General features: G+C 47.0%; 2 protein-coding genes across 12 annotated transcripts in view; one reads left to right on the top strand and one right to left on the bottom strand.

The window, feature by feature from the left end:
- The window catches only part of LOC119172939 (uncharacterized), a 1,216,589-nt gene that overhangs the window by 1,028,335 nt on the left and 164,677 nt on the right, over positions 1–23,577 (bottom strand). The window lies entirely within an intron of this gene.
- LOC142814668 (uncharacterized) lies at positions 10,967–17,234 on the top strand. 4 transcript variants are annotated; one of them, XM_075893829.1, is made up of 6 exons: positions 10,967–11,046; positions 11,944–12,073; positions 12,203–12,378; positions 12,967–13,026; positions 13,090–13,194; positions 13,250–13,602. In XM_075893829.1, coding segments are annotated over exons 1-4 (387 nt in total). In that variant the 5' UTR covers position 10,967; the 3' UTR covers positions 12,969–13,026; positions 13,090–13,194; positions 13,250–13,602. The 4 variants fall into 4 exon arrangements, 3 of the variants coding, with proteins under 3 accessions (XP_075749944.1, XP_075749941.1, XP_075749942.1); XR_012895017.1 differs by adding an exon at positions 13,660–17,234 and having other exon boundaries at positions 11,944–13,026; positions 13,250–13,363; XM_075893826.1 differs by having other exon boundaries at positions 12,203–13,026; positions 13,250–13,586.

The following is a 23,577-nucleotide window of genomic DNA, read 5'->3' as shown; positions in this document are numbered from 1 at the left end:
AAGCTCAGTGACAGGGCCCACTTGTCGGTTGGCCAGCCTTGGCTCGTGGCAACCCTCCCGATCTTTCGCTCTCTGGTCCCTCATTTCTTTTTTCCTCGGCGCTCACCCATGCCAGCAAAGCCTCTCCACTCAGCCCCAACTCCTTCCCTAGCTCAACTAGCTTTCTCTTGTCATCCATTATCGTCTGCCACACACAAAGAACATGATGCTCTCAGATGTAACGCGAGAGCTTAGTCCTGTCGCGCGGACGCCAGATATTGTAATGGTTAAGGACGTTCGTCACTATGTTTGTTAATAGCGGACGAGAAAGGATTGACATCAACATGTGATGCGACCAAAAGAAGCTTTATATTGCACACTAGAGAAGGAAGTGACACTTTCTTGTTGATGAGCTGCGTGAACCAATGGCTCTGCGCCTCCTGCGCGGGGAACACGCCTCCAAGCAGCTGCAGCAGCCCGATGAAGGCCAGCGTCGGGTGCGGCAGGTGCCGCGGAAACACCTACTTGTACAGTCAGACCTTGTTCTTCTCGGTTTTGTGAACTTCCTGGTCCAGGAATGGGAACGTCGCAGTTTGGGTCTCCGTCGTCCCGACATGATGCGGTTGTCGACGTGGGCGAGGGCAAAGGTGGCACGGCTGGAACGGCTGACCGCAAACGGATGCGCTACCGTGTGCAGCGCCGTTGAATCGGACGTCGCGAGCAACCCAGCAGCCTGGGTTGCAACTCCCGAGGTACAGGATCAGGCCACGGCTCACGAGGACTACAACCGGTAGGCCTCGCCCACGAACCTGCTCGCGGCCACTGCACCCAGGCAGGAGCCGTTCAGCAGGCCCCGTCCTTGGACCTTGTACAGGCCGACCGACTCGACCTCGAACCGACACACCGGAGCTCGACCTGGCCGACACGTACGGGTCCCACGTCCGGCTCAGGAACGCTGCCAGGAACTCGTCCTCTCGAGCGGTGCACCGCTTCCTCTGCCTTCCTGGCCTCCACCCTCGAGCTCTTTTTCGCACGTTTCTCGGTACAGCTTGGCACCACTGGCGATCCTCGGCCACCCTGGACCTCGCCCGGCTCCGTGGTCCTCCAGTGGTGTTAAATATTTAAGCTGCTGTTAAATATTTTTTCCTTGCTTTAAAGATTTTTAAAAATTTAATATTGTTCCTGTGTGGATTTTACAAGTGTAGGTTAAACTTGATGTATGAATCATTTCTGAATATTCTTTTTCTGTTTCACTGACCCAAATACAAGAGAATGCCAGATTTGAAAAACAAGCAAAATAGTATGTTGCCACTCGCCACGCATACTATAGCAATAAACCCTTGACTAAGTGGCAACTCTGCTTAATTCAATTGTGAATGGTGACTTTGGTCCTTGGCGTACCATCAACACTGCGATTAATATGATCTACGAGAACATCTGTAGATCTCTATAAAAATGCATGCTATTTGAATGGAAATGTGTCTATTATTTGTCATTTTCAGGATTTCTTCTGATTCAGTGTCTTTACTTATTGTGTGAACAATATGTGTTGAGTGTTCATGTGTTTTTGTGAACTTTTTTATGCCAAGTGTGCTAATGAAAATATTTAGCATCTCTTTGTGATTATAGTTGTGAATATTTTTCTAGCATCTGTTGGGCTGTTTTAGGAGACATGCTCTTTGTCGCACACGCTGATAAGTACATAATGGGGCAAGGCCCTATTCAAGCTATTTCAGCTTTTTCCATCTGCTTTCACTTTGAAAAAAAAAATGAAAGTGATTGAAATGTATGGCTTTTGTGGAGTACGGTCGTTGTGCTGCCCAACCAAATAAACTTTTAACTTATTCCCGTGAACGATTGTTGTCTAAATTTTTTCCACGCCTTCATTACAAATTCACTTTTATTTCTTGGGCATGATTAGGATAGGTCTTTCCTTCTGTGCACTACCACACATTTTCTTGCACTTTTCAGGAGAATATATCAGCTGAGAGCGCGTAAGGTGCTTAAGGTTGTAGTAATATTGTTTTATTTAGTGAGAGTACGATTTCACTAAAGTTACTATTGAGTACAAACGCTAGCATATTGGTGGAGAAATGTGAGCCGCTTATATGGCACTCTGCGACTTATTAAATTAGTGATCATGAAAACATTAGTCCCTTTTATCTAAAGGCAATCGATGTCAGTGCACGTTAAAATTTCCGGAGTCCTCCACTACGGCGTGCTTCATAAGCAGAAAGTAGTTTCATAAATCAATTATCTAAAGGCAATAAAACTGCGAGAGCGCAATACAAAACTGGCTGTTTACAGCGTATATTGCATCCCGCTGATGACGCGCTCATGTTTAGCGATACTTCATGCGCCAGAACGACGGCCAAAGCAAGAATATGCTCAGGCGAAAGAAGAAAAGCAACGAAAATGGCTATGAACAGGGGTTGCACAAGAGTAGTTTGCGCTTGAAGCGCTGGCAAACTAACCTTCGCGCTGCGTTGGCCGAGAGCAGCAACGCGTTGCTTCCATTGCAGGTGGTGGTGGCGCCATCTACCAGGCGAGACATAAAGTGCGTCAGTGCATGGTCTCCAGTCAGCCCACTACCCCTTTCTAGAACATTTTAGTTAGGCCGACCCGCGTTAACAACCGACGCGCCTGTAGCGCCTTATGCAGTGTGGCGGCGTACACGCCAAACAACAATTTTTTTTTTTTTTTGGGGGGGGGGGGGCTTCAGAGATCGGCAAGGTTCACTCTCTAGGAGTACGAATACCGTCTTTTACTAAAATCTCATGCGCCTATGCGCCGGCAGAATAGAGTGGCCTTGACGATCGGCGACGTGGACGCGTCAGCTCGCATGCCGCCATTCCGGGCTAGTGGTTGCTTTATTGTTGTGTGTTTGTGGTGTTTTTTTTTTCGTTTGCATGTTTTTGTGGTGCTAGGTGGTGTTCTACACCGTCACCATGGCACAAAACGGGAAGAAATGGACTGTCTTGATGTATGCGACTAAACTGGAAATTATTCGGCATTTTGAAAGAGGTGAAAAAAAGTCAGTTGTTGCTGATGCTCTCAAAGTACCTCGCAGCACATTAAGCATGGCGCTGAAGCAGAAAAAAAATCGCTAATCAAGACGACGAAAGACATGCCAACGCACGGCGTATTCGACCTGCTGCCTTCAGACGCGTTGAATAATGTCTTCATAAATGGTTCGTCGACGTAAGGGCTAGGAATATTCCAGTGTCGGGGCCAATGCTGCAGCAAAAGGCGAGAGACTTCGCTTTCATCCTCGATGCCAAATATTTTAGTGCCAGTGCGGGGTGGCTGCAACAATTTAGGAACTAATACGACATCGTCGGAAAAGCTGTCATGGGCAATAGCGAGTCGGCGAACGCCGCAGTGATGGACAAGTGGCTGCAAGAAGAGTGGTCTAAAAGTCGTGGCAGATATCGACCAAAACATATTTTTAACGCGGACAAAACAGGTCTCTTCTGGCAGATGCTGCCGCGCCAAACTCTGGCCACCCGTGGGCAGAAACGTTATGGTGGCAAACAAACGAAGGCCTGGATCACAGTCATACTTGTCACGAATGTGGATAGTTCGACAAAACTTCGCCCATTTGTGATCGGCAAGTTCAAGACTGTATGAGACGCTGACGCGACCTACCAGTCATCTATGCTTCCTCGAAAGTCATGGATGACACGAGAGTTGTTTGGGAAATGGTTGAGGAAGTGGGATACGCAGCTTGGGGTTGAAGACAGGAAAGCGTGTCTCCTCATCAACAACTGCTCGGCACACTCCGCAGATGTTCCATTGAGCAATATTCAGCTCAAGTTTCTGTCGCCCAACACCGTCTGCAAGCTCAAGCTCAAGACCAAGGGATCATCTGCGCCTTCAAAGAAATTTACAAGCGGAGGCTTATCGAGTGGCTGCTCATTCGTCTCCGAATGAACGAAGACCTGAAAATTAACTTGTTGGGTGCCATACAGATGTTATAGGCCGCTTGGGAGAGCGTGAAGAAAGAGACGATCGCGAATTACTTTCGGCACGCTGGCTTCACCGTTGGCACTGAGGCAGTTGAAGAGCCCACTGAAGATGCTGAAGGCTCTGAAGAGGTTGTCGAGCTCGACAAAATGTGGAGCGATTTTTCGCGGTTGGTGGGCGATGCGTCAGGCAAGCTCACACTGGACGACTTCGTTGGCGACGACGCGCCAGAGGCAGTTGGCGAACTGACTGACGTGGAAATCGCTGCGGAGGTGACACGCCAGTAAACCGGGATTGAAACCGCGGAAGCTGAAGATGCTGTCTCCGAAAACATTTTGCTGCCAGCTTCTTGCGAGGCTTTGGCTAGTTTGGTTCTGGCGTGGCGCTATTGCAGCACGATGGAACTCACCGGGCTCAAGTTTAGGGAAGGCCTCGACATGGCAGAGCAAAGCATTATACAGGATGTTGTAAAAAAAAACCATTGCACAGGTTCTTTTTATCTCAATAAATGTGCTTTTGTTCGAGTGAGTGTCTTGTCAATTCCTGACATGCTGCCGACCTATTCACACCAGGGTTTAACTATTCTTTCGGTGCAGTTTTGTATAGCGAAATCGGACTCTAGCGAACTATTTTGCAAATTTGCCGGAGTATACAAGGTTCGACTGTATGTTCGAGGGCGCCGCAGTTCTCTATGGCCGCAGTGCCGAAAACGCGCGCAAAAGCCGAAATCAAACCAAACTTCCCGCGTGCGCCATTCCGAGACCATGTGGCCCATAGAGTTTCCTAAAGTTAACTAGAGAAGACTCAGGCGCTGCGGTCGCTCAGCGACCATGGGAATAATGGGTAAAGTCCCTGAAAAATAAGACCAGCTGAATAGGCGGCGCCGTCTATCGCGGTCATAGTGAAACAGACAACCACAACATTGTTATTGCAGAAACATTGTGCATTGTACATCTGATGCAAAAACTGCGCCGCGACAATATTACAAATTAGTGACCCTTTTCTTCGTTTTCACCTCAAAAACATTACGCGTAAGCTAACATGTTCCCGACTGTCGTTGCACGAAGTGTCACAAGATGTCGACACTGTCGTTTACAGTAACCTTATATTTTTTTACTTTTTTGCGTATACCAGAATACTGTGCATGATAAAAAAGCGTCCTAATCACTATGTATGTTTAATTTAATACTTTATATCGTGCAATTAGGTAAAGAATTCTTACGCGACAAGACGCTATGGCGCTGCGAGCGCGTGTGATCTTCGTGCGGCTTGCGTTTGCATAAGGCATCCAGTTGGGTATGGGTTGGGTACGCAACGCCACGCGCCCCCGAGCCTGCAGCGCCCCAAGAGCTTGGGTACCCAGCACTAAAACTCTCTAATGTGGCGCGCGCCGCTTCGTTGCACTCTCCTAGTAGCACCGGGTGTTACCCTTCCGGCTAACACACGGTAGTAAACAAATGGGAGCGGCTGACATAAGCTGTACACAACGTATACACAACTCCACACGCAAATGAAACAAGGAAACATACAAATGGAAACACAAGTGAACGTCAGCGCTGATTCGCTTCGCCACATGGTTTCCTTTTGTGGGCAATGGTTCAATTTCTTTTATGGTGCACAGAACAGCGCCTGACGAAGGTGCGGCCGGCCTTTTGGTAACATGCGTGGAATATAGAGGCACTCGTCGAGTCGGGTGTGGCAGCGAACGTGCGCCTTTGTTATTGTCGCCCTTTTCTACCACATACAACAATTTTTAAACAAACCATTTAAGGTAAACTCACGGTGTATTTTATGCGTTCGCCTAAAATAACTGAAAGTCTAAATACCGGCAACGGTGTTCTATCAGTTAGGACACTCGGCTGCTGGCCCGCAGGTCGCGGCATTGATTCCCGGCCATGGAGGCCGCATTTTCGATCGAGGCGAAAAAGCTAGAAGCACGTGCTTTTAATGAAACCTGATTGTGTATTTAATGTGTGTCTTTAATGAAACCCTGATTGTCAAAATTTCCGTAGTCACTCCCTACGGCGTGTCTCGTATCATATGAGGGTTTCGGGACATTAAACCGTCACAATTGATATCAATTATTTCAAAAACGAAAGTCATCTTTGTCTTCTCATTCAAGTGTGTTGATCCCACGCCCATGAGATCTTTCTGCACATAGCGTGGCTTCGCACTACATCCTGGATAAGCGACAGTTTCAGGTTAGTTTAACATAAAACTAGGGAATAATCTCGCGCTACAATCGTCAGCCATCACGGGAACACTCAGTATTACATTCCAAAAAAGAAAATAAGATTTGTTGTTAATTCACAGTTTTGGTATTCAGTGATTCGGTAGTCGTAGAGTTTTGGTAGTTGACGATTCCGAAAAAGACACAATTTTCTGCGAAAGTGCAAATACTTCTTGACCATATTGCAGCACTGCACAAGCGGCTAAATTCGCTTCTGATGTCAAGAGAGCAGCGCACAGGCGGCAGAACTCACTTCTGATGCCCTGTCGGTGACCTCTACATATCAGCATTCTGTGGCAACTTCGGAGAATTCCACCCATTGCAATTTTTAATGTCATGTATCAGTGTATCGTAATATGCGAATGAGAACTCGATCCTACTGTATTGCCAGTGTACAAGCCGAGCTTATTCTAGTGATTATACGTGGAAGAGTATAACTTGATTTGTCTAGCACTTTCTGGCACCTTTGCGATGCTATTCTTCAAGTCATTACATCTGCATAAGCCCTAGTAGTTATCACTATATACCCATTACACGCATCAATAACTACCAGACAAACAAATTGTAGTGGTTTGTGAAAATCTGACCATGCATCTTTCCGATGGCTTCCAGAAGATGTGGTTCTCTTGAAGCGTGCTGTGTTCCGTTAGGTTCTTGTTGGGTGTTTTAAAGATTAATTCTAATAATCTTGATTCTTGGTAACTGTTGGAAACCTGCTGCCATAAAGTTCCGTAAATATACACTATAGGGAACCCCGGCGCTAGTGTCTATAGGAGCTCCAACTCACGGCGCTTCAGCGAGCATGAAAATGGTGGGTAGTTCGCGTATTTGTCTAATATTTGTGCACCTGGCTCCATTTGTGTTCGCGTGGGTTGGATCTGTTCTGTCACAAAACTGAAATCAGCAAATGTTCAGCGGTGGCGCTTCACCACGTTATTCTTTTAGGTTTACCATTTCAAATTAGGTCACAAAAAATCAAATGATTTTGTCTTTTCCTTCCAAACAAAACCGGAAAACGCCAATAAACGAAGCCTCAAGTGCGCCTCCCCACCCGCAAGTACGAAGACTAGGCAAATAAGTGTACTATACCTATAATTCTCACGTTCGCTAAACGATCGCAGCGCCAGAATCCCCTCTAGGTAATATTGAACAAACAAAAAAAACTTTATGGCTGCTGCAGACCCGTTAGAAGTTTTGTTTGGTGCATGAATCACCTGAGTACACAGGTGCCACTTGAACGCATTAGAAAGGCGATCGGTTCGATCTATTAGGCAACCCGCTGGTTACCTCCACCAACATTATATTAGGGTTACGCTCACAGTTCGGTGACATCTTAAGTGGTAATCGAACGAACCACAAGGAACCATGTCACTTTGGTTAACACATGGAATAGACCCAGGGGTGGATCCAGCCACCCAATTTAGGAAGGGGGTGGTCCCTTGAATTAACACTGGAAATGGGGGCGTGGTCATTACTTTTAGTTTTTACTGGCACAAAAAAACTTGGAATGACATAAATGCTGTTATTGTGTGCTTACAGTGGTCCCACTCATTTGTCTTAACTGGTGAAAGCCGGTGGACGGAAGCATGGATGAGATAGGGAGGGGATGCTGACAGGCTTTGGGAGGGGGGGAGATCACCCTACCGCCCCCCTCATCTGGATCCGCCACTGAATAGACCATCGCTCACTTGGCTTGTATCCCCTTTGAAGACACAAGGTGAACCATTTCAGCCATTTATTTCTATTATATCGCGGACGGATCAGTCACGCGGCATGTGACGTAATCCTGATCCCTCCAAAGCCATCATTCCCGCGACAGGGGAGACTTCACCCTGCAAGCGAGGATTTCGTCGTTGCTCCCGGAGGATCTCAACTGTGATACACACTACGAATCGCTCCGCGCTTATACTGAAGCGGGGACGCGGCAACGGGGGACGTATGGAGACGTAGTACGCGTACCCGGAGTCGAATTCTGATTTCGTCTGTCGTGTGACAGCTTTTACCGCTCTTGGAAGAATTCATTTGTGCGATTGGGTCAACTCGGGGCCCGGTGAGCAGCATCTTTACGTGTCGTACGAGCAGACAGTCGTTCCACCACTTTTACTAAGCCTACTCACTCGTGAGAGGCCACTATGACGGCCGTTCGAGTGGCCTGCCTGATGCGCAAGAGGGCGCTTCTGATCCTGTCGCGTGACGTGGCGTCCACTCCCGTGTACGGGTCGTCCAGAAAGAGAAGTGGTGGCATTGCTAACAGTGCCGCCCCTAGGCACAGCTTGCGTCGAGTGCCGGCGCTGCGTGGTGGTGGCGGCAGTTAGAAGGGAAGGAAAATGGCACCTAATTTCTGCAACCTTTTCAACCTTGTCAACAATGCCTCTCACGACGCTGCCATTTGCCTCTGTGGGCTTTTGTTAACATGTGTAAACCCCACAAAATGCACTGCCGAGGCAGCGACGTCAGCTTTTGTACTCCTTCCCCACAGCTCAGAAAGGAGGTGATTCTTCTCTCCGTTGAAAATGACTATAAAGAGCGCGGCACATTGCCTTGTAGGGGTGGCGGGAAGGAGATAAAAGTAAAAGTTATGAATGAAAGAATTAGAACGCTCGGCAAAGCAGGTGTGACAGGAAAAGTCGAGATAAAAATTAGCAGATCCCACGTACAGTGGGAATCAATTGATTTCCACTGTACGATGCGAAACACGAATAGAATTTCTGATATGTCCCTTCAAAATCAGCACAATGCTACGAGGTGGAGAAAAATAGTGCCGTACGTGACTTTCTTGTCATGATTATTATGATTGAATGTGTCGTTTACTTTCGTCATTTATTCACGTCACGCGATACCAAATTTAGTATATGTGGAGCTCGCGAAACGGCCGCGAGCACATTATTGTTGTGGTAAATTCTCATATTCCTACATGACATGCATGTCAGGATTATCATGCTTGCACGAGTCATATAATTTGTCATCCATTGTCTTCACATCACACCAAATTTCGTATATGTCGAGCTAGCAAAACGGCCACGAGCGCTTCATAAAGGACCCAATATACTCCTATGTAGCTTTGACGCGCGCGCACGCTGGGCGCAGCGACGCTACGTCAGCAAAACGCGAGAACTCAATAGTCTGACGCCAGGCGTGACCGGCGTGACCATCGTCCGTCGGCGTGGCCCGACGGCAACTGGCGCGAAATTCACGCCGATGCGTTGCCCAGACAACACTGCGTCTCCCTCTATATGTGATGGAGGGCCGCCGAATGCGCTGAAATGCGCAAGCGTCAAAGAAACGCAGCGTTGCTCACGCCTGGGAGTATATGGCAAAACCGGCGCCTGGCGTCGCTACGCCCACGTGACGTGACAAAATGAACGCCAGCAACCACGTGCACTGCCTCGCGTTGAATGTATTGGCTCCTTGACTGTGGCATGTAGTCTTAATCTCACATGACACGCATCTCATGATTATCATATTTGCACCAGTCACATACCTTCGTCATCCATTGAGGTCACGTAATACCAAATTCGGCATTTGTGAAGCTAGCGAAACAGCTGCAAGCGCATCAAGAGATGGGCAAGTTCATGTAAAGCCATCGAAACGGCGGTGAACAAATGATTAGCGCAGCATGTATGATTGTTGTTACATGACACGCATCTCATGATTATCATGTTTGCACCAGTCACATACCTTCATCATCCATTGAGGTCACGTAATACCAAATTCGGCATATGTGAAGCTAGCGAGACAGCTGCGAACGCATCACGAGTGTGGCATGTAGTCAAGGTCTTACATGACAGGCATGTCGTGATGATCATGTTAAAATGTGTCATTTACGTATGTCGTCCATTTGCGTCGCGTAATACCAAGTTTGTACATGTGAATTAAGCTAGCGAAACAGCGGTGAGCGCATGATTAGCGCAGTGTGTAATATTGTTGTTACATGACACGCATCTCATGTTTATCATGTTTGCACCAGTATCATACCTTCGTCGTACATTCACGTCTCATAGTGCCAAATTTGGTATAAGTGAAGGTAGCGAAACAGCTGCCAGCGCATCAGCTTGAAATTTAGTCATGTTGTTACATGACACGCATCTAATGAGTATCATGTTTGCACCTGTCACGTGCCTTCCTTATCCATTCATGTACCGTAATACCAAATTTGGTAAATATGATGCTACGAAACAGCGGCGAGCGCATCATGAGCAACACATATTGTCATTTTCTAACATGACACGAATGTAATTATTTTCATGTTAGGGTCTTTCGCTTGCGTTCGCCATGCAATCTAGTCATACCATACCAGTTTTGCACCATGTCATGTGAATAAAACCACTGCAAGAGCTGCAGGGCCATCAAATGTATATCATGACATTCATAATATACATGTCATGATTTTCATTTTATGACTAGTCAGATATGTTCATCATAGAATTTTCTATTGTTCTTCATAGAATAGAAGCGTTTCTTTGACGCTTGCGCATTTCTGCGCATTTGGCGTCCCTCCATCACATATAGAGCATAGAGAAAGGAAAAGACAAGAGAGGACACTCCGCGAAACCTGGCCTCAGGAAGTGCGTCACGACTACGTAACGAACTAGTGCTCTCACCAAACGTCAGAGGACGCAAGCGCTAAAAAACAGTTATAATCAATGCAACGAAATTGTTTTTACAAAATAATAATTATAGGCCCAAATTTGGTATGTTCTTTATACATAAAAACAATTTATTCAACACACCTTACGCGATTATTTTTCTTCAGCCGTACTGTCATAAACACCATCCACCCAGCGACAAGCCCATGCATGACCGACAGCGGGAAGCTTTCGTCGCTTTCGTCAACGTCGGCTGCATCGGCGTTTTCGTGCGTGAGATAACAGGTGAGGCACGTTTTCAAGCGAAGCTTGTTGAATGACATGTTGTTCGGCTTGTTGGGTCATTTTTTCAGAAAACGGTTACACCTGCACGAATAAGACACCATGCAACAATCATACAAAGATGCACACACACACGTTGCGCTTCGTGTGTGCGAGTTTGTTTCTTACGTGGCGTCTCATTCACGCAGTTGTAACCTTTTGCTGAAGCTTGTAAGGACGGGGAGGTTCGCTAAAAAGAAAGTTTGCGGCTCAATGCGGCGGCTAGGCGGGAAAATTGTGCAACGTATGCAGTATAGCAAAGGCGGCACGGCGTCAAGCCGAGACGACGCGTGCTGCGTCTGTGCGCTGAGCATAGCTGGGCAGCTAGGTCATAGGCTCGGTGGCTCGGTGCAAAATATTGAGAAGCGTTCGCTGGGCCTCGCATGCTTCACGACGCGTTTCCCGAAGGCCTAGAACACGAATAATTCTTGGTGTGCCGGAGGCAAATCTGGACTAGCCAAGTGGCCATCATCGTTTCTTCGCTAGCCTTGTGCCACTAGTGCAAGCTGACCACAAATTTTTTTGACGTTTTCAATATAATTTTACCGCACAAATTCCAACTACGATTTTTCTTCCCAATTTACTGCTGATACTTCGTACGCACGAAGGTGTTCTAAAGTTCCCAGGCCGCGATACCATTGCATTACAAGGGATAGTGGCCTGGAAACTTCTGAAGATCTTTGTACGTGGTCTTGACGTCTATCTTTGTAAGTCAGAGTTTTATGGGTCAGAGATGTATCACTGGTTTTGTATTTTGCATCGATTAGCTAATCATTCAAAGGGGTTTGCTGGTACACTTATGACGTGCACATATCTTTTTCGTTATTTGACAGCGAAGCATCCGCTTACTAACATTTTCAGACCGCGCTGATACCATGCCGTCCGGCGGTCCAAGCAACGGCAGCTACTGCTGTGTATCGTGGTGCTTCAACAATGGCAGAACCCACAAGAAGCCTGGGACGAGTTTCTTCCGCATACCACGAGACGGCAGGTGTGTTAAAGCTTTTGTATGGTTTGCATGTCTTTAGGCTTACTGTTCGTACTTGCTCAGTGAGGGTAACAATAAAAAATCACTATTCAAGCACTTCCCCTTTCAGCTGGTAGTTCATTGCCAATGCAGGATGAAAGCATGGATGCAGTACGCTGGACGCGATGATCTCCTTAGTAAGCCGGCCAGCCTATTGTACGCAACGTACAGGGTTTGTAGCGACCATTTTACTGCTCAAAGTTTCATGGACCCTGGGCACACAAGGCTTACAAGAATGTCTGTTCCCAGTGTGCAACCAGCTGCACCATGTAAGTGATTGACTGAAACTCAAATATGTGTAATAGCAGACACTTGTATTGAACCAGTGGCGACAGTTAACCGCGAAGATCTTTGTAGCCGGTGGAGAAACCTCACTGTAGAAGTAACACTTGGAAAGTCTTAAATTTTGTGAACTATGGGCATTTACCTTCCTAACAGCAGTCTTACGTTTCTGTCGTTTTTTGATGCTCTTGACCAGCGCAACTTGTTTTGAAAGACTTTCAAGGGCTATTTCACGTTATCTTCAAGCCTGAGTGCACATGTACATATACCTTTCATCGGTGAAAGCTGGCACTGTTGATAATTCCAAAAATCACAAATTACTTGTTTCCTAGTTGGTGCCTTCTCTTTTCCTCCACGTTCGACCAATTTGCGCATTTGAAAGAGCTGTTTAAGTTTTCCCATGCTACAAGCTTTGTAACTTGTACCAACTGCACATATATGCACGTTCTCCGAGCGTCGCTTCAAATAGTGACTGTGACATGACTGCAGAAGCTGCACTGCAAGGTGCGGATGAGCTTCAGTTTGTGTTATTTTAAGCCTCTTACTGACACATTGTCGTAATTTCATTTCTTCAGGACCTGCGGTAGAGGCTTCAAAAAGCGGCTTCCACACATTGAGGTGCCCCGATGAACAGGGTGCGTTCAGTGTCGCGATTTCTTTTTTTTTCCCCAAATTGACTGTTGACCAAACCTCTGCAGATGGCAGCTCCCTTGTAGCTGGTGAAAGAATTCCTGCTGACTTCGTCTTGCCGGAGAAAACTTTAACCGGTCATTCAGCTGTCACAAAAGGAACTTGTGTGACCGGTAAGTTGTATGTTCACTTCAACACCAGAGTGGATTGATATAGAGACTTCCGCAGGCCGCTCGCAAGATTGTTCCAACAGCACTGTCCGAGGCACTGAACAAGCTTCACAAGACCCTCCAGAAGACGTCTCCGCCAACAGCTCCACGCCTGAGTGCCCTAGAGAAAATGGTGACTATGCTTTTATTGCAGCTGTTTTTAATGTGCTATTTTATGTTTAGGACATTCTGAGGAAACTATCCTCAAAAGGACACTACGTGTGCACTTACAAAATGTAAGGGTGGGCTCTCAGTGATTTTCGTTTTTTTTGTGCATTGTCAACATTGTGAATGGTTTGTTTTTAGGTAGTGGAATCAAAAACTTTGCACCACAGAAAGTTGTGCACCTTGGGTCTGAAAGAGTGAGGAAAATGTTCATATGGGATTAGTTGTTCTTTGCTTTTACATCCATTTTTTTGTTTATTGCAGTGCGTTCCTGTGTGCCAGCGACAATGTCTCCATCAATGAAGTACAAGCAAACCATTAAACATCTCCAAGCCAAAGTAGCAGCACAGCGGAAAACTATCAAGACTGCGGAGACAGCCTCACCAAGCACCGTCATCGACTTCAAAGGCCCTTGGAGTTATCCGACCGCACGTCACCGAGGAGGTTTTTAAACTTCTTTCTGCACATGTTCGCTTGAGGCCCAAACGCAAGGGCAAGTGGTTTCCCGTGTTGTTCAAGAAATTCGCTCTTCACTTAAACTTCCGAGGTCCGCAAGCATACCGATTTCTGGCTCCATATTTTTCTTTGCCCTCCCGGCGTTCATTAAGGAGGTGGCTAGCTGATGTAAAGATGACTCCAGGCATAATTCCAGGAATCCTTTCTTCCATTGCAACAAATACTCAAGCTTGGAATGAACGGGACTGAGTGTGCGCTTTAGGTTTCGACGAAATAGCATTCAAAAACAATTTGCACTATGATGCTGCAAGAGACGTTGTCCAGGGTTTTACAGATAATGGCACTCATCGCACTTCAACCATCGCTGATCGAGCACTGGTTTTTCTTCTTGTTGGTGTTTCGAGAAAGTGGGTTCAACCGGTTGCTTTTACTATAGGGCACACATCAACACCATCATCTGTTATGCATAACTTGCTGGTGTCACTCATTTTGGAGCTTAGGAGCATTAATATTGCAGTGAAAGCAGTCATTTGTGACCAGGGCAGTTCAAATGTAAGTCTCGCTAACCAACTAAGAGTGACTGTAGCAAAGCCTTTTTTTGAAGTTAATGATGAGCGGGTGTATTACATTTTTGATGTTCCGCATTTAATTAAAACAACGCGCAATAATGTCTAAGCACACAAGTTATACATTGGGGACGACATCATTAACTGGTCGCACATTGTCAGCCTTTACCAATCTTCACATGAGTTGCGGTTGCGATTGGCTCCAAAGTTGACTGAATGGCACGTTCATCAGAAACCTTTTTCTAATATGAAGGTCAGCAGAGCAACTCAGGTCCTCAGTGCATCAGTTTCAATTGCTATCACGGCAATGGTGTATGCAAAGGTGCTGCCTGCCTCGGCCATCACTACAGCTCAATTTTGTGATCGTATGGACAGGATTTTCGATGCCTTGAACAGCTCGAGTAAAAAAAGAACTTCGCAAAAGCTGCGGCATGCAATCGTGAAAAATGATTCAGAGCTGATTCACTTCCTCCGAGGCCAGCTTCCCTGGATATCATCATGGCAGTTTGTTGGCAGACGTCAACCACAAACCATCGTAGGTTGGCAAATTACAATTCAGGCAATTTGTCAACTATGGGACGACCTCTCCAAAAATTATAATTTTGAATACCTGTTAACATGCAGGCTTCAACAGGATCCTCTGGAGAACATATTTGGCCCCATTAGGCAAAAACAGGGTTGCAACACCAACCCCAATGTAGCACAATTTATTTGTGACCTGAAGCACATCTGCATAAGAAAACTCTTTAAGCTGTCAGAATACGGAAATGTCGAGGATGATGAATGTGACCTCCTCCAGGAGCAGCTCTCGCCATTCTCCCTCACCAGTGCGTCTCTTGTGGATAATGAGGAGTGTGCACAGCCACAGCCTGACGACTTTCCCGCTCTAGACGATGTCTCTGAACTTGCGACCAACATTCACTCCCCTATTATCGATGACTCCGCTGCATATTATGTTGCTGGTTTTCTCATCAAACGCTTCCTTCGGAATGCATGTGACGGTTGCAGTTGCCCACAGTTACTGAAAGGCGACAGTGAGACGGTTAAGGGTACCCACCAGTATTTCACAATGCTCAAAGCATACCACGTCCCCAGCAAACTTTTTGGGAATCTCACTGTGCCATCAGAAGCAGCTTTTGCATACGTACAACAACTTGAATCTCACTTTTTTGCCATAATTGAGGCCACTGCACATCACCTGAAAGTGTGCGATGTTTTGTATCACCGTCTGTCAAGTGTTGGCGATTTTCATTTCTGCTCTGCTGGGTGTCGCGCGAACTTTCTGAAAATGTTTTGCCGGGTTCGTTTATGTTGGCATGTGCGTTTTGTGAACCGAAACTTAGATAGCGTTAGGTTCCAGTCTTCAATCTCAGGCATACAGCTTGACAAGTTCAAAGGTTAGCAATTAGCGGCGGGTTTACACTAAAGTATTCGAGTGGAGCTGAATCCTGCAATAGCTTTGTTATGTTATTACTTCGTTACAGCAGACTTCATTATGGTCTTATATGCTTATATTCAGTTCAACTGGACTAACCACTCCTTCGTTGCATACATTGTTTTGGTTACCCGCTATGAGGAGTAGGAACACTGTGTATTCGCTCGAAGTGATTTACATAACCTTAAAAAGAATGTTGGGTATCCTGTCTGTATTTTTGTAGCAAATGCGGGCGAACTGTACACTTTACTGTGGGTCGCTTGGTCACTGTGTATGCTTTATCTCTCCAGCTCAAGTAATATATCGATAACAAAACCGCTTGTTGAAATGTCTTCGAGCGGGTAAGGAACACAGTATGAAGTGGGCACGGTTCACGTTATCACGCTTTTCATATTTTAGCTTCTCATCAACCTCCTCATCTCGCCCATCAAAATTTTCAAAAGAATACCCGAACTTGTAGCGTTTGATGGGGCTGCGGACGCTGCCATTTTATTTTTATATAGCTTGTGAGTGATAACGTACGATGTAGAGCCTTTGTGAAAAATAATGAGCCAAAGTGGTTTCCTTATGCTATTTATTAGCCCTGTAATACCGCTCTCGTAGCACCAATTAAGGTCCACAATTCTGGATAAGTGATGACTACAATCTATTTTAGCTCGCAAGCGTCACAGCAACACCCAGACGCAAATCACTTGGGATTTTAAGTTTTTGATAAAGGCGACGCATAAGAAGAGCCACAAGACCTGCCAGTGTTGTAGCATAAAGTTTGTCTTTCACGTAGTGAGCAAGCTGCAAAGCCCTACCTTTCTGAGGACAAGCAGGCATCAAGTCTGCTTTTTTTTTCATTTTGGGCTAGCTGTTCTTAAGCACAGCCAGCACACTCCACCTTTGCCTTTCTGCTATATTGTGTCGTGTGGTTTCTGTGCGATTTTTTCTATGCACTATTTCGGTTAACCCCAGGCGGGATTCGCGACTTCATTGCTGTGTATATGTCACTTCTTCCTTCTTCATCAGCATTGTGCGCTGTGTTTTTGCCATAGATCCTTACTTACCCGCTCGCCCGGTGTGTCATACTTCACCAGCCTCTCGGCTTCTGCCAACTCTAGCGATGTGTGCGTTGTCTGTGTTTTCTCTGTATTTGTTACAATATTTGTTACAATTTATTTGTAAGGAGAGATGCATTTGTTGTCTACCTCTGTCATATTGTGCTTTTTATATTCTCAGACTCTACCTTGCCTTTGAATAAAACATTGCGGATACTCTGTCTCTTTGACTGATATATACAATGATCACTTGTTCAAAAAGAAAAACACAAGCGCAATGAATAAAACCGTAGTGAATTATCATTACCTGCATCTTTTTTTATTATAACTTAATCGAAATAAAAATTACATCACGACCAATTCGCACGAAACACTGAACAAAACAAAAGGGAATCGCTAAATCGAAACGACCTACAAAAACTATCCATTTGGGCGATGAAAAATGGTTTAAAATCATGAACTTGCGTCATAGCCAAACGTCGGTTACGCAAAGTAATTCAAAATTTGCGCCAGTGAAACCGAAACAGGAAGCGCACGCCACTTGCTCTCACCAACCGCCAGGTGTGCTAGGGTCGATTGGGCCGCTGGGGTCTACGGGAGTGTCCACTCTTAAACTTTTTTTTTTATTTCTCTATGTATAGAGGGAGACGCAGTGTTGTCTGGGTAACGCATCGGCGCGAATTTCGCGCCGGGTGCCATCGGGCCACGCCGACGGACGATGGTCGCACCGGTCACGCCTGGCGTCAGGCTATAGAGTTCTCGCGTTTTGCTAACGTAGCGTCGCTGTGCCCAGCGTGCGCGCTCGTCAACGCTACATCGGAGTATATTGGGTCCTTTCCGAAGCGGTCGCGGCCGTTTTTCTAGCTCGACAAATACGAAATTTGGTGTGCCGTGACGTCAATGGATGACAAATTATATGAATGGTACAAATATGATAATCCTGACACGTATGTCATGTAGGAATATGAGAACTTACCACAATAATAGTGTGCTTGCGGCCGTTTTAGTGCTGGGTACGCAAGCTCTTGGAGCATTGCGGGCTTCGGGGTGCGCGGCGTTGCGTATTCAACCCATACTCAACTGGAATGCCTTATAGAGGCGCGCAAGCCGCACGAAGGTCACACGCGCTCGCAGTGCCATAGCGTCTTTTCACGTAAGTATTATTTAAATATTTTTATGATTTAAAATTTTAAATTAAACATACATAGTGATCAGGACACGTTTTTTATCGTATACAGTATCCTGGTATGCGCAAAGTGAAAAATACAAGGTTACTGTAACGACAGTGTCGACATCTTGCGACCCTTCGTGCAACCACAGTCATGAACATGTTAGATTACGCATACTGTTTTTGAGGTGAAAATGAATATAAGGGTTACTCATTTGTAATTATGTCGCTGCGCAGTTTTTGCACCAGATGTACAATGCACAATGTTTCTGCAATAACAATGTTGTGGTTGTCTGTTTCACTATGGCCGGGCTAGATGGCGCCCCAGATTCAGCTGGTAGGGGGCTGACATATTTTTAGTTTCTATGTTCCAGGCCATTCTAGCTTTGGTAATCTGGCCAAAACCATGTAATCGCTATAAGTGCTCACACTTTGCGTCATTTTAACTTGACGGCTAGAGTATCCGCAGTGCGGATGCTTTGAGTTCTTGCGAAGGTGGACCTTACAAGGCGGCCTATCCATGCAGTCCGAGATTTCGAGGCTTTGTGCCATGCTATTTGTATAGTGCCTAGCCACTATAATATTTGCGCTTAAAACCTAAGAGTGAAAGTGGTGGCTCTGGCCAGCATCGGCTTTGCTCGCCGTGAAGATAACATGATGCGCCAGCATGTGTGCCGGGGCAGCTTATTTCCGCTAGGAGGCCAGTGGTGACAGCGTTGTTTATGGCCGCGCGGACGCATGGCCCCATCGCGCCAGCGATCTTGCGACGCATCTGTTCGTGTTTCGCGCATGCGCAATCCCACCGCCCCAACGTCCTGGGTACGCAAGCCGCTTGGGTACCCAGCACTAAAACTCCCTATTATATACCAGTGAACAGTCGTGGTGGAGAGATAAAAGTGAGAGGAGATACGAAGCGGAGGCAACACTCTGTCACCTCCTTCCACCTGTTCGCGCTGACACGAGGGGAGGGAGATGGCTGGCACACGCGCAGGGGGTGTGCGGACGGTCGCCGAGGGATCGGACGCACCATGGCCCGCTCCCGGTTGGACTTGCGCCGCCATTTCGTCGTCGTTTGAAGGAGGTTTTGGCTGGTTCGAGTGGGACGAGACCCGCCGTGCGCATGCGGTTACCCGGTGGACTCTCGCACTAGTTTTTCGTCGGTTTTCGCAAGTTTTTGGTGAGGTTTTGTCCCTTTTTCTCTCTTTTTTTCTATGTTGGAATAGCTCCTAACTGACCTAGTAGCCTCGTGGTAGTTTTACCACGATGACTACCAACCTTTTCTCGCTGATTAGGCGGCGGGTGCACTACGCACGCGTGCCTAAGAGCGTCGGCAGTGCCGACATTTGCAGGGAGCTCCTGAAGCGTTTCAAGCACAGTGAGCTGAAATGTGTGCAGGATTATGGGATGGGGAAGTTTGAAGTGACATTCGCGAGTGACGAGGCGAGTCGGCGGTTTTCCGACGATCCAGTCCTCGCCATTCGTGATGCGAGGATCAGGTTCTAGTACCGAGGTGTTCGGGTCAAGGTAGGGCGCGTTATTGGCTTCCCGGCGGGCGCGGATGTGCGCATCATAGCGCAATTGTTGGGAATTTATGGCGTTGTTTTGGATGTGTCGCGAGAGGAATCGGCGTTTCTGCCGGGAGTCTGGAGCGGCATCCTAGTGGTCAGAATAGAGATGCACAAGAGTGTCCCCAACCTGCACCAAGTGAGGGACGCCATCGTCCAGTTTGAGTACGAGGGTGTCACGCGGGTTTGCCGGCACTGCTGCAGAACCGGACACCATGCGGTGAAGTGTACTGTACCACAGCGTGTGCGCTGTGGGGTTTTTGGTCACGACCAGTGCGCGCTCAAATGCAAGCACTGCGGCGGTGATCATAGCCCCTCAGAGTGCAAGGCGCGGACCAATTCGTCGGCCGCCTCGCCTGTAGCCTCTTCTTCTTCCCAGGAGCAGGTGAGCGGTGTTGCGGAGGATCGGGAGGCTGCTCCGGGACCGCCGAGGGCTCTACCCAGCCACAGCCGGAGCCCATTAGCGAACGGGCTCCAGGAGGGGAAGGGCAGGAGGCAGGGTTGGAATTAGCTGAGGCCCCCACCCTTCCTGCTGCCACCGAACCGTCGCCAGCCTCGCCTGCCGGTGCGCCCGAGACCAGCCCTGCTGACGCTGTTCGGGGCTCCGAGCGGCTCCGAGCGGCTCCGAGCGGCAGCCCCGCCAGCCCTAAGGACGACCTCCCACTTCCGAAGCGACCTGCAGCGACAGAGTCTGACGAGGAATCTACCTCGTCGACTGTCACGGGCAGTACCATGGGTGAGTTGAACAACAGTTCTTGTTGCCCTAACTGTGGACCAGGCCATTGCGAGTGTTCGTTAATGTCTGACACAAGGTACTCATCCACGAACGAGGATTCTCTCTCCGAGGGGGACTCTCGTTCGTAGGTTTATCTTAGGTAGCTTTTCAGCAGCTGATACCTTCTCTTCTGTGATTTTCTTTTCGCTTCTTGCCTATCTTAGTGTCTGTTTTCTCTCCTATTTTTCATCATTGCTTCTTCTCTCACTATTGCTAACTTTAATTGTCGAGGTATCACAAGAGCAGCGAAACAAGCCGAGGTTATCAATTTAGCTCCGTCTCGCAAAATAGACATTCTCCTTTTGTAGGAAACATTTGTGTCTAGATTGCGACAGATTAAGAACTTCGACAGAACGTTTGGCACCAAATCCTACTGGAATTACGGCTGCGCACGTTGCCGGGGAGTTGCTGTCATTTTAATGCCATGATTCACCGGTTACGTGCTACACTATGCCAGGGATTCGGATGGCCGTGTTCTGTCGGTAGATCTTGACTCTGGCGTTAGAATTGTGAATGGTTATGCTCCAGCGCAGTACGGACAGCAGAAAGATTTCTTTAACTCCTTATATTCTTATCTAGTTGGCCCTTCCCGTGTCATTTTAGTAGCCGATTTCAACTGTGTTTTAGAACAAGCAGATCGCGTTTCCCTCAAAGGAACTCCAAAGTTTAGAGACCAAAACGGCGACCTAGAGTTGCGGGAGCTTGTTAAAGAGCTGGGGCTTCTCGATGCTTGGCGGTCCTTCCGCCCTCTCCAGTCAGGAATGACTTGGACGGGGGGGGGGGGGGGAGCCGGTCGAGGATCGATCGTTTTTATGTCTCACCCTCGCTTGCTCCTAGCATGCACTCTAGCTGGCTGTGTTCTTCCGCATTGAGTGGCCATAGCCTCCTTGCATTGAGATTTGCCGACTCTAGTTTAGTGCCATGGGGCAAGCGACCATGGCGATTAAATCCGCGGCTCCTTAAAGATAAGGACGCCACAAAGGATGTAGCAACACTCTAAAGAATTTTACACTCTTAAAGGTGAAAAACAGGTGTACGCATTAAAAGCACCCATATGAACAACCTTTTTACGCCCCATTTTTGAAGTTTGAGGTGTTCGTAATCAAAAACACCCTCAAAATAACCCATTTACACCCTTATATTTGGGGTATATTGAGCAAGGCTACAAATAATTGATATGTTGGGTTTAACGACTCAAAACCACCAGACGATTATGAGAGACGCTGTAGTGGAGGGCAGCGGAAATTTCGACCACCTGGGGTTCTTTAACGTGCACCCAAATCTGAGCTCACGTGCCTACAAGACTACAAATGCACGACATTTTCGGGCCATTTTGCTTATACTGTTAGTATACGTTAACCATCTTGATACCAGCAAGGCTCCCACTACTAGCTGCTTGCGAGTCTAGAAATGAATCGAAGCAGAAAGTAATGTGAGCGAAACGCAGTTTTCATCGACAAAGCACGCAAACTACTATAAGATGGAAGATACAATAGGAGCGATGCTTGTTCAATAGAGTAAGGGCCAATTCTCTTGTACCTGTTTCTTCCATCTGTGATTTTTGCGTGATTAGTCAACACTTACAAAGTGCACTGATTTACCTGAACAAGGTAATGTGGCTCACATTGGTGTAGCCATGCATAGAACACTCCAACCCCGTCCCCCATAAGATCGAAGCTTTTAAAGCTGGAGATAAAACAACCAACACCTGCAAAAAAACAACAACAGAACAGTTGTTTAGTCATAACTACCACGTCAGCAGGCCATCAGGTCCGTTTAAAACGAACATTGACTTCATGTATCTTTAGCAGGCACGTTTTATTTAATTACTGTAGCGAATGTTCATCTTCATGTGTCCTTGAGAGTACGTCATGGAAATTAGGAAGAGGACACCGACTATGAAGAAAAATGCAGAATAAGGACATTTCGGTGACCTTGACGCAGCCTCGCTCACAATGATGGGAGCCTTGTGGACTAAATTGCGAACAAAGCTCTCCTCAGGAAGCCGAAACGCATTGTCTAGTTCTATCTCTCTCTCTCCGTTTTTTTTTTTTGTGGATCCCCTTCTTTTAATTTATGTAACTTCCTCAACAGACGTGCTTCGGTCAAAGCCTTGACTTAGTAGGTAGTGAGAAAACAGCCTTGATGAAATATTCTCAGCCGCGGTCTTGTTCCAAGGACTGCAAGCTAAGTACAAATGTATTGCCGGAACGTGAAGACAGAAGTAGTAATTAACAGGTGGAGAAAGTAGCAGCAGGTCAGTATTTTTATTTACTGCGTGCCAGAGCATTCCTATTCTTTCTTGTTATTGCTTGCTGCATAAAAGCGTGCAGATGCGCGTATGCGCTGTCGTCTTCATCTTCCAAGCAGTACGCACGTGGCAATATGTTCTCATCGAATAGTGTGACGGCCGATGCATGCAATGTTGCAATGTATTTACCGAAATGAAAGTGTTGATACAATATCGCCTGTGTCACCTTGAATGTGCAGTCCCTAAAGCCCCATAGACCTAAGCAAAAAGCATCAGCTTAGCTTTTTTACAAAAATTCACTACATTAGGTCGGTGAAGGTGCGCTGAACATTGCTCCTGAACATTACAAATGCGCGCTCTGACTAGTAGCTCATGCTGGCCGCACTGCACCGTCACAAAGTTCACAGCGATTATGATGCACTGTTAAAGAACGAGTATAACGCAACAGATCGCTGCCGCAAAAAAAAAAAAAAAAGCAGCGCCCGCGTTATCAGCAGAGGGCCGGAGCTAGCGTTAAACCGCATCTAGCCGGTCTGAGAGCGCCACAAGGCGCCATCAAGTCTCGTCGCCTAGACAACCATGGCTGCCCGCCTTCCTACGTGGCTTTGTCGGTATTGCTGCGCGCCGGGCGCACAGCGCGGGAAAGGGGTCGACATTGTCTTACATGTCACTGCGTGCGCTGGCGAAAAACGCTCCCGTGTGTGTGCGTGTGGTGCGCGTGGCTTCTCGATCGGTAGAGTTTATTAGTCGGTGTTTAGTTTGAAATGTGCCTGCGCTCTGAGCTCCACCAGTGTGTTCTGTCAGTGCTGATTATTGCGAAGGTGCACCATCCTGAAGACTGGACCTGTGGATTCATATTGTGGAGCACTCGAAGTGAAATAGTGATTACCGCCCTCACGTTGTTCCGTTCAGCGCTTTGTTAA

Source organism: Rhipicephalus microplus, chromosome 4 (genome assembly GCF_043290135.1).
Source record: "Rhipicephalus microplus isolate Deutch F79 chromosome 4, USDA_Rmic, whole genome shotgun sequence".
NCBI lineage: Eukaryota > Metazoa > Arthropoda > Arachnida > Ixodida > Ixodidae > Rhipicephalus > Rhipicephalus microplus.
This window is presented reverse-complemented; position numbering and strand designations above follow the sequence as displayed.